This window comes from Protopterus annectens, chromosome 12.part0 (assembly GCF_019279795.1).
Source record: "Protopterus annectens isolate FY-2018-M chromosome 12.part0, PAN1.0, whole genome shotgun sequence".
In the NCBI taxonomy this organism is placed as follows: Eukaryota; Metazoa; Chordata; order Ceratodontiformes; family Protopteridae; genus Protopterus; species Protopterus annectens.
The window spans coordinates 1,282,072,894-1,282,088,819 of NC_056746.1; the positions used below are offsets into that span (position 1 = coordinate 1,282,072,894).

Genomic DNA, 15,926 nt, shown 5'->3' on the forward strand with positions numbered 1-15,926 from the left:
TACCAGCTTCTGGGAAGTGACCCGTAGATAACACAAAGAAACTATATCAGGTTGCAAGGCAAAGATAGAAAGATGAAGATAATCAGACACCCTTCATAAGGGCATCAAAGGCAGATAGAAGGAGCACGTTCAGCAGCTTCTGAATAAAGAAAACTCCACAGAATCTGTACTGTCCCAAGCACCACCTACAATGAGGGAAGAGGAGGAGCCCACCCTAGAAGAAGTAAGAACAGCACTAAGGAAGATGAAGTCAGGGAAGGTAGGATGCTCAGATGAGGTCACAGGAAATATGATAATGATGTTGGGTGAGACAGGGGAGAAATGGATCCTGAGGGTATTCATAGCAGTGTAAAGAGAAAGGCATATTCCAGATGACTGCAGAATTAGTATACTATTGGCAGTGTACAAGAACAAAGGGGACCTTCACATCTAGGGGCAGTACATATGTATCAAACTACTGTCACATTACACGAATGCACTGGAGACAGTGATTGACAAATGAAAAACAGAGTAGTAGAAAGTAAGACAGGAGCTGAGCAGTTTGGATTCAGATCAGGATGTATCACTAATGTTTGTACTGAGACAGATACTTCAAAAGAAGAAGCTAGAAATGAGGAAAGAGCCCAACTGGGCTTTCCTAGAATTGGAGAAAGCATATGACAAGGTCCCAAGAAAGCTGATTTTGGGCAGTATTGCAGTATGTCCCAGAAACATTGGTAGAATTAGTGCAGGCTTTGTGCAAGGATGCAATGACTTAAGCACAGACGGTGTTCAATCTCACAGAGGGGTTCCCATTGGGAGTGGGTGTGCACCAGGCTTTAACTCTGAACCCACTGCTGTTCATGCTGGTGATGGACTACATTAGCAAGCAGGTCAAAGGGGACATATCAACAAAGTTGCTGTATGCAGATGATGTGGCATTAAAGGCAAACTCTGAGCAAGAACTTCAGAAAAGGATACGGTAATTAAATGAAAAACTAAAGGCACATGGGATGAAACTAAGTACAGATAAGACAGTTGCAATGGCAGCAAATTGGAAAAAAACAGAAGAAGCAGAGTTGAGCCAGAAGGGAAAATAGTGGAAGAGGTTAACAGTTTCCAGTATTTGGGAGGGGTAGTTGAGGAGAAGGGAAGGCTGAATGAGGAAGTCAAAACTAGAATCAAAGGGGCTGCAGCCAACTGCCACGTGTCAGTGTACTATGTGACAGAAGAATGCCAAAGAAGCTGTAAAGTAAGGTGTACAAAACAGTGACCAGTACTACTGCATGGTGCAGAAAACTGGACAGTAAAAGTAAAGGCAGAGTAGTTCATTGCTTTCCCTTTGTAAAGACTGAAGTAAAGTATTCGTTCACTACCTTCTGGGCCCTCATGTTGCTTTCCCCTTGTAAAGACTGAAGTAAAGTATTCGTTCACTACCTTCTGGGCCCTCACATTGCTTTCCCTTTGTAAAGACTGAAGTAAAGTATTCATTCACTACCTCTGGGCCCTCACGTTGCTTTCCCTTTGTAAAGGCTGAAGTATAGTATTCATTCACTACCTCTGGGCCCTGACATTGCTTTCCCTTTGTAAAGGCTGAAGTAAAGTATTCGTTCACTACCTCTGGGCCCTCACGTTGCTTTCCCTTTGTAAAGGCTGAAGTAAAGTATTCGTTCACTACCTCTGGGCCCTCACGTTGCTTTCCCTTTGTAAAGACTGAAGTAAAGTATTAATTCACTACCTCTGTTTTGCCCACTCTTCTGTGATCTGTCTACCATCTTTGCTCAGCCAGACAACGTATTGAACTGCAATGTACCTAAAACTTCATTTTTCTCCTTCTAGATCCTTCTCCTGCTTTCAGTCTGAGCATCTGCTGCCCTCAACATCTTGGCTGCCATTTTGCTAGCCTCCTTATAATATGTCTCCTCCATATCCCCTCCTTTCAACATCTTGTAGGCCCTACCATTTGCCCTAATCATTGGCCTCACATTCCTCTGTAGCCACATTGACCTTTATTGCCTCTTTCTCATACCCCGGTCCCTGAACCATTCCCATACTGCAAGCAAATTAAGGAAGTGATCAGCTCATTCATCACCTCCTCCAAAACACCATAATCCACTCCTCTAAAACCCCACACAGCTGTCTGACTTTATATTGTTACCCTTCCTAAATGCAAGTGGCATGATCACCATTGGCTAATGGTGCTTTAGCCTGGACAGCCCTGATACCTTTTGCATTGGTTAGGGCCATGTCTTTAATTCAATCCTTTCTATTCTAAAGCTCCACCAGTTATCTGTACCAGTCATGGTCCAAAACCTCAGTCAACTCCTAGTTCCTTTCTGCCATGGAGTTTGGACTCTCCCACTGAGTTCCTGGCAGACTCACATTCCCCACAACTATGACCCTTCTCCTCCTACTCCACTTATATGGACTCTTCCGGAGAGTCCCTGGCAAGTTCAGATTCCCCACAGGTATTACCCTCTTCCTCCTCCTGCTCTTGTTTTACTCTCTCCCCTTCTCTCTCGTTGCATCTGGTGGATGACATTGTATCCGTCCGCCTGCTCTTTTCCCTTCCTCTACCTTGTAAGGACATTTAAGCTACTTTCTAACCTTGGCTATACCCTTTGTCCCACTCCTGGTTTTTAGTCTCCTGTCAGACCTCACATTGAACACCCTTCTGCAGATAGATTGCTATTTCACCCCATTTCTGCATTCTCCATTACTGTTAAACAGTCTATACCGAGACACCTCCAGGTCCCATTCCCTGTTGTCATTGGCTCACACTTCAGGGATACCAGAAAATGTCCTCTCTCCCATCATGCTGCTCCCTTATCTTCTATCCCTGGTTCCTTGGACCACATTGCAAGACAATCCTGCCATAGGCTAAGTCACCCTTTTTGTTCCGCTGTTACGTTTTGCATCTCTTTCTAGTTTCTGTCTACTGCTTATACAACTGCTCTCCATTTACTTTTGTCAGCCTACTCCCCTTCCATCTTAGTTTAAGGGTATGATCACTGCAATGTACCTTTCCAACCCAATACTAAGGACATCTGTCATTTGTCCTGAGCTAAGATGGAGTCTGTTCCTTGAAAAGAGTTGGTCTGTATGCCAGGTCTTCTCCAGTCCTTCCATCAGTCCTAAGCCCTTACTCCCTGTCACAGACAATGGTCATACTCCCTAATTCTCTTTCCTGTGTGTGCCAGCTGTTGGTACGGAAAACTCCTTTACCACTTAACTTGCCCTTCTTGTTGCCACCTAAGTGTTTCCTATGGCAAATCATTGATGCCTTCCTCCATCACAACTTATGTCCACCTCTAAGCTGTGGTTATCATTTTGCTCATGTCCTTCCATATTTTTTTCAATTTAAATCCTGAGACAGTTTTCAATTAAATCTGATCTTTCCTTTCTCACATGTTTAAACTCTTCTGCACTTTTGCATCTGAGCCACCCATCATCAGCCATCTTCTCCCTGTAGGGGAAAGAGTCGTGTAGACCAACCGCTTTGGACATCTATTGTGGTGTGCAGTATCTTCAAGGTAGGAGAACACAGATCACAGACTGTGTGCCATGGTAGGGCCAGCCACTCAATGGTGTAAAAATATGGCTATATGTGATTTGGTCATGTTAACTAATGTCACCAAATGGGCACGGGTATTTTATGGTTATATGTGGGCTGAGGACCCGGCCTACTCCAACCAACCCAGGGAACCATGATGATGGTGGCAGGGATATATGTGCCCCTGTTGGCCAATATGTCCCACCATAAAGCCTGCCAGACCTGTATCAGTATGCTTCTAGCCAGCTAATGTCCAGTCCCCAACTTGGGTTACCTGGGATAGCTCTGGTGAGTGAAAGTTGGATGTAAAATCAATCAACTTGCCAAACATGAACTAGCAAGTGCTACACTCAATGTAAGGCTCCCTGACAGGATGGAACTTGAAAGTGGATGACATGATGGCAAGGAGGATGCTGGATATCCTATGTATCCATAAGACAAGCTGGAAGGGTAGTGTGACCCTCAGGAGGACAGCAGACTAGAAATGGTTTGGGAATTGTGGTGAAGGAGAGCCTTCAGAAGACAGTGACGGGTGTCTTCTGAATTAGTGACAGACTCATGGCAATCATACTACAGTGTAATGATAGGGCAGTATTCATAATCTCAGCCTATGATAGGGCAGTATTCATAATCTGACCCTATGATAGGGCAGTATTCATAATCTCAGCCTATGATAGGGCAGTATTCATAATCTCAGCCTATGATAGGGCAGTATTCATAATCTGACCCTATGATAGGGCAGTATTCATAATCTCAGCCTATGATAGGGCAGTATTCACATTTTCAGCCTATGATAGGGCAGTATTCACATTCTCAGCGTATGCCTTACAGCAGGGCTGTGATAATGAGGAAAAGAGTTAATTCAGACAGCAGTTGCAAGACCTACTAGATAAAGCAGGACAACAGGAATTGGTGTTGATAATGGATGACCTGATTGCATGTATAGGGACAGACAGAACAGTATATGGGGACTGCCTGTGTCCACATGGGTGAAGCAGCAGGAATAAAGGAGAGGCCATTCTAGTCATATGTCCGGCAAATGGCTTGATAGTAGCTAACACATGGTTCAGAAAGAGAGACAGTCCCAAGATCAGATACAAGAGTTACCAACATGCACCTCAGGTAGAATTCATCTTAGTAAGGAAAGTGCAATGGGATGCAATCAGCAATTGCAAAGTCGTTCCAGTAAAACAGTTTGCCCAAAGAATAAACCACTGGTTGCAACAATCAGCTGCAAGCAGTGGTCAGAGAATGCTCTAAGGTCAAGTGCAGAGACCAGGCGGAAGACTTGGAAGTTGACTGGAGAAAAAGCACAACAGTTCAAGGAATTACTCAAGTCTCTAGCACCTACCTCAAGAAGAGAAGGAAATAGGTAGAGTTGAAGAAGAATGGCAGCACCTTAAAAAAAAAGTATGTGAGGACTACAGAGCAGACATGCAACTGAGCCAGGTATGGAGATAAGGTGCATAAGGAAAGCTGGTGATGGAATGCAGAAGTTCAAGAACTCATCAAAGAAAAGAAGTGGTGCAGGAAGAAGTGGGAGATAAAAAAGACGGACCAGGCTAGGAAGGAATACTGGTCGGCTAACAAAGAGGCTAAGAAACGAGTTGCAATAGCAAAGAATAGGCATTAGAGGCTCCCTACCAGCTTCTGGGAAGTGACCCGTAGATAACACAAAGAAACTATATCAGGTTGCAAGGCAAAGATAGAAAGATGAAGATAATCAGACACCCTTCATAAGGGCATCAAAGGCAGATAGAAGGAGCACGTTCAGCAGCTTCTGAATAAAGAAAACTCCACAGAATCTGTACTGTCCCAAGCACCACCTACAATGAGGGAAGAGGAGGAGCCCACCCTAGAAGAAGTAAGAACAGCACTAAGGAAGATGAAGTCAGGGAAGGTAGGATGCTCAGATGAGGTCACAGGAAATATGATAATGATGTTGGGTGAGACAGTGGAAACATGGATCCTGAGGGTATTCATAGCAGTGTAAAGAGAAAGACATATCCCAGATGACTGCAGAATTAGTATACTATTGGCAGTGTACAAGAACAAAGGGACCTTCACATCTAGGGGCAGTACATATGTATCAAACTACTGTCACATTACACGAATGCACTGGAGACAGTGATTGACAAATGAAAACAGAGTAGTAGAAAGTAAGACAGGAGCTGAGCAGTTTGGATTCAGATCAGGATGTATCACTAATGTTTGTACTGAGACAGATACTTCAAAAGAAGAAGCTAGAAATGAGGAAAGAGCCCAACTGGGCTTTCCTAGAATTGGAGAAAGCATATGACAAGGTCCCAAGAAAGCTGATTTTGGGCAGTATTGCAGTATGTCCCAGAAACATTGGTAGAATTAGTGCAGGCTTTGTGCAAGGATGCAATGACTTAAGCACAGACGGTGTTCAATCTCACAGAGGGGTTCCCATTGGGAGTGGGTGTGCACCAGGCTTTAACTCTGAACCCACTGCTGTTCATGCTGGTGATGGACTACATTAGCAAGCAGGTCAAAGGGGACATATCAACAAAGTTGCTGTATGCAGATGATGTGGCATTAAAGGCAAACTCTGAGCAAGAACTTCAGAAAAGGATACGGTAATTAAATGAAAAACTAAAGGCACATGGGATGAAACTAAGTACAGATAAGACAGTTGCAATGGCAGCAAATTGGAAAAAAAACAGAAGAAGCAGAGAGTTGAGCCAGAAGGGAAAATAGTGGAAGAGGTTAACAGTTTCCAGTATTTGGGAGGGGTAGTTGAGGAGAAGGGAAGGCTGAATGAGGAAGTCAAAACTAGAATCAAAGGGGCTGCAGCCAACTGCCACGGAGTGTCAGTGTACTATGTGACAGAAGAATGCCAAAGAAGCTGTAAAGTAAGGTGTACAAAACAGTGACCAGTACTACTGCATGGTGCAGAAAACTGGACAGTAAAGTAAAGGCAGAGTAGTTGAGGAACGTAGAGCTGATGGAGAGGAAGTGCCTGAGATGGGAGGCAGAATGCACACTGTGGGGCAGATGAAGAAATCAGGACATAAGAACAGAAGAGAAATGACTCCAATTGCAGAAAAGGGGAAAGATAAATCATGGTGGTTCCCATACCTCAAAACTGTACAGATTTTTGCAGAATGTACAGATTTTTGCCTCATGTTTTTGTCTGTTTTTCATAAAATTGTGGTTTTCTGGCAAATTAGTGGCAAATCATTAAAGTCTGAAGTTAGAAAATAATAACAGATGTGAGTTTCAGACTTCATACCCTTCAGAAAAATTCATGCCAATACAAAACCTGTTATTCTCTTAACTTTCCAAGTTTGTAAGAGCAATATTTAAAAATTGTCCCTACTTTTAGGCCTTTGTTCCAATTTTATTTATGACTTTGTCCAGATTTCTTGCTCTAAGAGGTTGAGAGGTAGGATTTTGGCACATGTGCAGAAAAGCAGAAGTCAATCTGGTGAAGAAGATTTGGGACAGAGAGGAAGAAAGCAAGAGGAAACAAGGGCATCCAGCAAAGAGGTTGCTGGATTGTGTGAGAGAAGACATGGGGCAGTCAGGCCTGAGTGTCAAAGAAGGTAGGAGAATGACACTGAATCGAGAGAGGTGGTGACAGTTGACACAACACCCCGACCCCATGTCGAAAATGGGATTAAAGGGGGTTGCTGCTGCTGCTGATGATGATTCATTTTTTATATGTGTGCCAAATGTAACAGCACAAGTATAAAACTTAACACAAAACATTGTACAACACTTCTTTAATTGGAGAGTTCTGCCTCCTGCACCCCATAACATGCAGCTCTGCTACCATACCCACAATTTATATATCACCCCTCTAAGTTCAACCAGGCTCAGCGAAAGGGGAAGATCTTTGAAAGAGCTTACCTTTTGCCTGGCAAGCAGGACCTTTGGAGATCTCAAAGTACATGCAACATATTGGTTCTCTCTGCTGAGACATTGACAGTAAAAGTGAATTACTACATGAATGCAATCAGCAAACAGAAGCCATTATATATGCATGTTGGACAGTTTGCATCCTTAACATATGTGTGCTTTCCTACAGACTGTATTACCGCTTTGTATAATACTTCACATACAAACAGGACTTACACATAAGCTCACTATACTTATGAATGCTGGCCCATTTCCGCTTGTGAATTAAGTATATCAATTGTATCACAGCTGTAAGCCTAATTCACAGAGGACCATTTCCATGAAAAATCTATACTGAAAGCACAGTTTGACTGAGAAAAACTCCAAAAGCCATCATTGCCAGTGAAGTAAAGACATAGCAACACTCAGCAAATTCTCCCATCAACAATTTTTGCTTTCATGGACTTACGTTTTAGTGTAGATTTTACAAGGAATCAATCTTCAGTCAATTAAGCTTCTCACAGTTGTCATAGTAGTGGATTCATGTCTTTAGAGTAACCTCCTGAATGTTGAGTGTCATAACACTGTCAGTTAGAAGGTCGAATTTGAAAATAAAAAAAAATAAAAAAGATTGAATTCAAAACCAAAAAAGTTGTTTTTTTTGGGGGGGGGACAAGCCTCTCACACTCCACACACACCCTGCTAACAAAATATACAGTCTCCGAGATCACACTACAGTGAGGAATGGGCCAATTCCTTAGTTCCAGCTATACTGCTCCCACACAATGCGGGTTACCCTTTTCCTCTATATTTCGACATTTCCAACACTGATGTTTAGGGTTCAACATTCTGACACTTGAAATGTATTGTTGTCTAGCCACAGTACTAAATATACTTTCTAGGACAGAACAGACTATAGACTGTCAAACACAGCTGATCAATGGAACAGTCAATATATTGATTTTTAAAACTTGAATTTATCGAATGAAAATTACTCAAAAATTCGGATTTCAAAACTTTTAGTTTAACATGCTGTACTATTAAGCAATTGTGTTCATCCAATTATGGTGTGACTGTTAGGTAATCAATAGGTAAGCTGCTAGGGTCAGTTCCTGAAGACTGATGTCCCCCAGCTGCATACAACTACACCCCCCATTGTTCAAAAGTGTATAGTTGAAAAGTAACTCCATGGTGCAGAGGGATAAAGCCCTTACTGCACCCCAGAACACCAGTGCTTGGTCAGATGCATGGGCACTGGAGGGGCTACAGGGGAAGGATGGGAGAAAGCAGCCAATGTCCTCTTATTTGTACTGGGTGAGGGAGGCAGCATAGAATCGCTGTGATAAGCAAAGCATGAGTCTGGCAAGCTCTGTTCTGCTAAGTGGTGAGCTGCTTAGGCAGGAGACTGTACACATGCAGAAGCAACATGCACCTCCCAACGGCAGTGATTTTGGAGCTGGCAAGGATGCCATGGGGGGGGGGGGGGAGTTAAGGCATTTCCTCTGCAAAAATATGACCCTGCAGTAGTGTCATCTGTCTCTTCTCCAGCCTAGCATATGAGTCAAATCATGCCCAGAGGAGGATAAGGCAGGTCCAGTAGATTCAAAGATCAAGGTGAGGAGTTGGTTGAGCTGATGGTCATGTGCCGAGACAACAAAAAAAGGCTTCATTTTGAGTCTGGGAGGCATATATCCTATATGATGACTCAAACAGCTTTCTTACAACAATCACTGAATATGTCACATTGAAAAATAGAATTTTAGTTACATCTTCGTGTAATAGACCTCATTTTATATTAAATGGCTCTGTGGATGGGGCCCTGGTTTCATAAACATAGTGCAGAGTTGCATAAATGCATTTTGTATACTGTGCTAAATATTTAGTATGACACTAGTCAGTACCATGATTTGTAGATATTGATAATGGCACTGACATATGGTATACAAAATATCTGTTTTTTTATGAATGGCACATAGTATGCATGGTACATGGTTATGTGCTGTGTGCACCACTGCAAAAGACATTCTCAAATACTATGCTGCATTGAAGAGCAGCACAGTGTAGCAGGGAACAGCTACTTGGTAAGGTATGATTTGTCTATTTCACTACGGTAGGTGGCTCCCACAATGCTGTGCACTTGCACAATGCCTAGTAATGATTCATAAAGTTATGCCATTCAATGGTAGGGCTACGGTCATGAACATAAGAGCTCAGAGATGTCATTGTGAGGGGCAGGTAAATGTGTCACTGTGGTAGTGGGTTGTGCAACAGGGACCTCCATTGTTGCTAGGATTTTTCCTAGCTTGCATTTAAGTTATCTTTTTTTTTTTTTTTTTAATAAGCAGTACTTCACAGTTCCCCATTATATCAGCGAACGCTTAAAATAGCGAATGCTATTTTATCGACCACTTTAAATCAAAACCACAAAATCCGGAGCACATGGAACAGCGATTTTTTTCCCAGGCAAAAAAAATCACTGTGCCATTTTCGGGACTTTGCCATTTCCTCTACTGTGGTGCGATCTCAGGGTTGGTATATTTAAGTGGGGGGGTGTCGGGGGCAAAACCCCCCACTTTGTTTTGTGGGGAGTTTTTCCCCCCGGAGCAGCAATTTATTTCCCTGGGAAAAAAATCACTGTTCCTTGTGTTCGACATTTTGCCATTTCATTTTCTAAGGGTCGATTATACAGCATTCACTATTTTAAGTACTCACTGTTATAATATAGACCCTACTTCACTCAAGGAGGATTAACAAGGTCAGAGGTCCTGCATCAATGGTAGTTATGCAGATCTGGTCCCATAACTTATGTAAACAGCATGAGCCCAAGCAAATCCTGTGCAGTATCTTTGAACCGTATATGATCCAGCTGTTGATGTGCACAGAGAACAGCATTCTCTGATTACACAGTGGGATAACACAGAGTACAGGATCATATCCCTTTGGGGAACTATTGTAATTCTCAGTCCCTTCTGACTTTTCTATTCTGTTGTATTCCACACCAGCCTGATACCAATGGGCACAATGTTTGTGAATCACATCTACTATACTTAGTGGGTTTCTAGAGTAATACTGTAATGTTCTTTTATGTTGCACGTCACCATCATGCCGTAAGCCCACCAAAGTTTAAAAATATGAAAAGACTTACATCAGTCACTGAAATGCTGTTTGCCCATATTTTTTTTCTGAAATATGTTACTTCACCAGAGGTATAAAATTAAAACTGATGCGCAATTCAGTCTAAGTGATAAAAAATCCATTCTGGAGGAATTGTCAACAAATGCAAGAAAACTGCTTGTATAAGGCCTCTCTTTTTCTCCTACCTCTGTATTTTAGTTCTGCATCCACCACAATCTGCACGTAATTGCTGAGACGATGTAGTTGCTATTTCCTTCATCGCTGTCTCATCACTATAAAAGATTTCCATTCATGTTTTCTGCGTACTTATTATTCCACTTCCCTCCTATTCCATTACATCACATAAACATTTTACACTTATATTTCATGTACAAATTTTTCTTTAACTTTTTTTTTATTTCTTTCTCAAATCTTTCCCTTTCTCCTCAGGAATCTAGTTCTTCGATTAACCATGTATACATCTTAATTATGTTTGTATGATTTTTGAATTACTGCATTTAATTTGCATACCTTACTCTATGTATTTAATATTTGTATCAGTGTTTGATAGATAGACTCACACATGCACACAGACCAAAAAAAAAAAAAAATCCCTGGGATTCATAAACAATCCCACAGCAGGCATTAAGAGCTGCAGCCAAAAGGGGCTGTTTCTGTGATTGCAGAAAATGTGATTCACAGACACATTAACCTAATTGATGAAATACGTCATTATCGACTAATTTGCATGTCTTTGAATCCCTTGATATTACCACTAATGATTCTGGTGGCCCATGCATTCCACTGGCACAGGCACCCGCCTCATTCATTCCCACACACACACACACACACACACACACACACACACACACACACACACACACACACACACACACACACACACATACACATATACACACACTCATACCACTGCACCTCTCACCTGTTCCTTTGTTTACAGAATGTTCCTGACATATCCTCTTACATTTTCTCCCTGCCCTCGTAAATCATGGATGATCACAATCGGCCAATAATGCCAGATATTGGCGTTTCATTCTTCTTATTGTTCCAGAACTCTATCCTGATAATAAACCTGTTGCACTATTAACGTTTTAAATGACTCCAAGTAATATTTTAATAATTATCCCTTGTGTTGCCTTGTGTTTCTCCTGGCGTTGTCCAGAAGTGCTTAGCACATCTTTTTAGAGGTATGGCGGCACCCCCCAAACCAACACACCCCTAGCCTTCACAGCTGTCCTTCATTTTGCCCCTGCTCTGTTCCTCATAACTTATGGAATGCCAGACATTAAGAGTTTCATACTTCTTATAGTTGAAAAAAATTATTAAGATGCAAGCCCTCTTCAGTTAGTGCAGAAGACCAAATGTATGGATTGATAATGAACTGATCCCTGTGGCAATAGCACAGGGTTCAAAGCTATTTCCCCATTTTAATTTTTAACTTTTTTAACTGAATTAAGGTAATATTAAAGTACATCCCTGATTTCTAGGGTTAGTGCAGAGAACACAAGTTCTGCTAATGAGTAGTTTTGTGGGGCAAGAGTTCAGGGTTCAAAGCTTTTACCATGTTATTCTATTACCTTCTTAAGTAACTTAAGTTAGCACAGAGTTCTAAGTTCTTTAGTGTTAATGAGTTGCATTGTGTGCTTGGGATACAGCCTTTAAAACTTATTTTTACATGACTTAAGAAAATATTTCAGATCTGTGATTGCTAGTGTCCTCCCATATGTCTTTTGTGTTGCAAAATCTGTTGTTCTATTAACTTTTTATGTGACTTTAGAGTAATAAGTTTCACTAGCAATGTTCCTCCCAATATTGCAGGGTTTTCTCATTAGTCTAGGGGATTTTGGAGGTACAAAGCTCCCCCAATGCACACATACACATTCTCTCAAACACACACACACGCAGCCCCACCCACCCAACAATACTCATGGGCACACTCACCCAATGACCCTTATATCCACACATATGTACTACCCTACCTATCCCCTAGCTACCTTTCAACTGCAACCACCTTGGCAAATTCAGTCTCTCTCTCACACACACACACACACACACACACACACACACACACACACACACACACACACACACACACACACACACACACACACACACACACTCAACTGAAACCACTCATCCCTCTACATGTACTCACACATGCAGCCAGACATGTAGGCACACACTTACAAACGTGCATTCTAACCCGGCCACTACCTGACAGTTATCTCTAATGCAGTCACAGCCATTCAGAGTAATGGGTGAATGTAAACTTTTGGCCAAATTAGCTTGCACAACTTGGATCCATAAATGCCTTACTGAAAGGCAGTTCTGTGGGAGAACAGATGGCTAATTAGCACTGGCCACTCCCCCAAAATGCCTCATTATGAATATAGCTCAGCCAAGGAAATGATCCACTGTGAAGAACTGACAGACCATGTAGGATCACCACAGAGGGCCTGTCTCTTAATCGAAAGAGCCGCCACCACCAGTAGCTGTCTGTATTAAGGCTTACTGCTCGCAACAACCCTTCCTCAAACTAGCTCATCGTTTTCCTTCCAAGATTATAGATGTACTGATGCACTGTTGTTTAAATGATGGCAGCCATTATATTTGTTGTGCAAAGTGACAAATGACAAGCTTTTCTAATCAAGCAGGTGGTATGGTTTATATGAAAAAGATGCTTTTCTAACAAAGAAGATAGCATGTTCTTCATCAGGAGGAAACAATGTAAATGTCTTACTTAACTTCTACTGCTTCGTTTGCAGAAGAGACATAACCACATAAGAATCCTGACACTCATTGTATTTATTTTGTTTTCCACACAGATTCAGTCTGTCTTTGGATCACTCTGATGTTGGCCCATTTGATGTAAGTCCTACAGCAGTAAATGAGGGTGTGTGGGGAGAAGGGGGAGCTTATGAAGTATCTCAAATTTTCAATGATTATGGTTCCTTTTAGTAAAAACAATTGCCTCAGGAAAAAATACTTGGCCATCACCTTCAACGAAATGATGGCACCACATGAAAAATATTGTTCCACTTCCTAACTAACAGGACCTCGGGATTAAAACAGCAAACTATTGCCTCTTCTGATGAAAGACCTATTTATTACATATTAAAGTCTTTCATACCATTTTACAGAAACTAAATGTTATACGTATCTGGTATGGAAATGTGGTTCTCTTAAAAGGAGAGCACTGAATATGTATCACTGTTTCAGATATTTTACACACACACACACACACACACACACACACACACACACACACACACAATGAACAGTAGCACAGCAGTGCTGTAGTAAAGGTGCACTCTGTCCTAATTGCTCTCAGCCTAGACCTTGTGTGCAGGAAAATCGAGAAAGGAGCCATAAGTTCAGATGTGGTACTACTCTAGGGCAGACAAGCTACATGACTGGGTGGGAAGGGGGTGCATTTCGTGGGACATTTTTGATGTTATAAAATGAGCCTTAAATGATGCACCTTGTTTTCCTTTTCTTTTTGTGGTAAGATACAATGTGTGGCCTTAAGTACTGTGGACGAAGGCAGAACCCTGTGCATTTCTACACAACTGGCCATCTGTTTCTGTCCAACTTATATATATATATATATATATATATATATATATATATATATATTTCAAGCATCCTGGAACAGCACTCTAAGAGGGAGTTCTACTGCTCTTTTGTTGACTTTTCTTTTGCCCACTGAATGTGCCACACAGCTGACCATCACTTGCTCGTTTCCCACTACTGTTACTCCTAACCTCTAGACCTGGTACTACCCTTGGGGCTAGGCCACCTAGACAGAAGGCAAGGTCAGTGAGAGAGAAGATGGTTGCCAGTGAATCCCCCACTCCAAATGAGGGCATCACAGGTAGGATATGGACAGGGAAGAGGAAGTGAATACCCTCTGCATGATGACACCTTTCTTGGGGACTGGGTGAACAATGAGGTGTAGCTTCTGAGGGCATGCCTGCCAGGTACCCTAGGATGACCTTATCTCCTCAGTGATCCTGCATGCCCAGCCTGGTGATCATTCCATCACTTGGTTTTCAGCAGTAATCAATTAATCCTTCCCCAGGCAAACTCATCGTCCCTTCCAGTGTCAGACACCCCAAGCCCATTTTCCTCTGAGTGTCATCAGGCACCCCAAAGCACTAATTGAACTTAGGTCACCTTGACTAGAGTCCAAGCTTTGTCCATTTATACAGCAGGGCTACCTACTGCCACTCAGAATTTTATATCCTTTTCTTCCTTTCAGTCTTACACCCCCCAAGGTTAGAGCTCTAGCCAGATGCTATCACGTGGCAACTGGTCCAACACACACATTTCCACCCTGCTAAAACTACAGAATGCATATAATACATAATGATTAGCTAGTTGCCTATACAAGCCTGCACCTAGGGATGCAGCCTCATCAGCCATGTACCCTAGATTTGTAACTTCTGGCCCCCATACCTTCTGACTCATGTCTCCAGCTGTCACTCTCTAGTGCTGATGTATCCCCATATGACTTAAAGTAGAAGTGATAAGGACTACAGCCATCACTCACAGCCTAGAAATATTAATGCAAATTGTTTATCTTCCTTAAACTCTTTTCCCACATATAGTGCCATGAGTGTCCGTACTATGTCCTAATATAGGAGTAGTGCTTCCTTAACTGCAGGCTATTATAACCCAGTTTTCCATCTCAGGTTAGACTTGCACTGCTGACAGCTAATAACACCCTCCCCCAGAAGAAGAGAGATCACCATTGGTTGCTTTATCCTATCAATCTTGCTTCAGTCTGGGATCACTAGTCAAACTCCAGTTGCTAAAAGAACACTTAGAAGTGAAATCTCAACACCAACAGGCTGGCACTTTACTTTCTCTTATTTTTATTTTATTTATTTATTTATTTACTTTGGACTTAAAAACAGCTGCATTCTATCATTTTTTCATTCAGCGTTCCTGCCCCATGATATCTGTAAATAGGGTTCCATACCCGTTCCTACTATGCCTTATAACTGCATGCCCGTATAACATCCTTCTCATTTTTAAAACTAAATTGGTCTAGAGGCTGCCAATAAATCCTCTTAATCCAAATCTTCCATTCATTATATTATACTTACCTTCTTCTGCACTACTCTGTTAGTAGGATGTACCTCTAAGACCTGCAGAATTATGCACAGTACCCTACATAGGACCACAAAATCCACAGAGGGACACAAAACAGTTGGTATAATCAGTTCCAGACATTCAATCCAAGCCTTTACTGTATTGTAACAACTTTCCATCCTCCCTGGCCACAGTGGTTCATCTTGGGTACAGTGATCAACCCCAAATCCCTGTCATCCACTGCCTTTGTTAAGATAACTGCTTCATTTCAGTAGTCCTCATCCTTAGGTAAATGACC

The 15,926-nt window shown here is 42.0% G+C and overlaps 1 protein-coding gene across 3 annotated transcripts in view; it reads left to right on the forward strand.

Moving 5' to 3' along the window:
• LOC122817133 (bactericidal permeability-increasing protein-like) overlaps positions 1–15,926 on the forward strand; it is a 388,416-nt gene that overhangs the window by 263,474 nt on the left and 109,016 nt on the right. For 2 of the 3 annotated variants that reach the window (XM_044090325.1, XM_044090326.1), the window contains exon 13: positions 13,357–13,399. The exons of the other annotated variant lie outside the window; for it this stretch is intronic. In XM_044090325.1, coding sequence (XP_043946260.1) covers positions 13,357–13,399 — 43 coding nt within the window. The remainder of the gene's footprint in view (positions 1–13,356; positions 13,400–15,926) is intronic. 3 annotated transcript variants of the gene reach the window in all.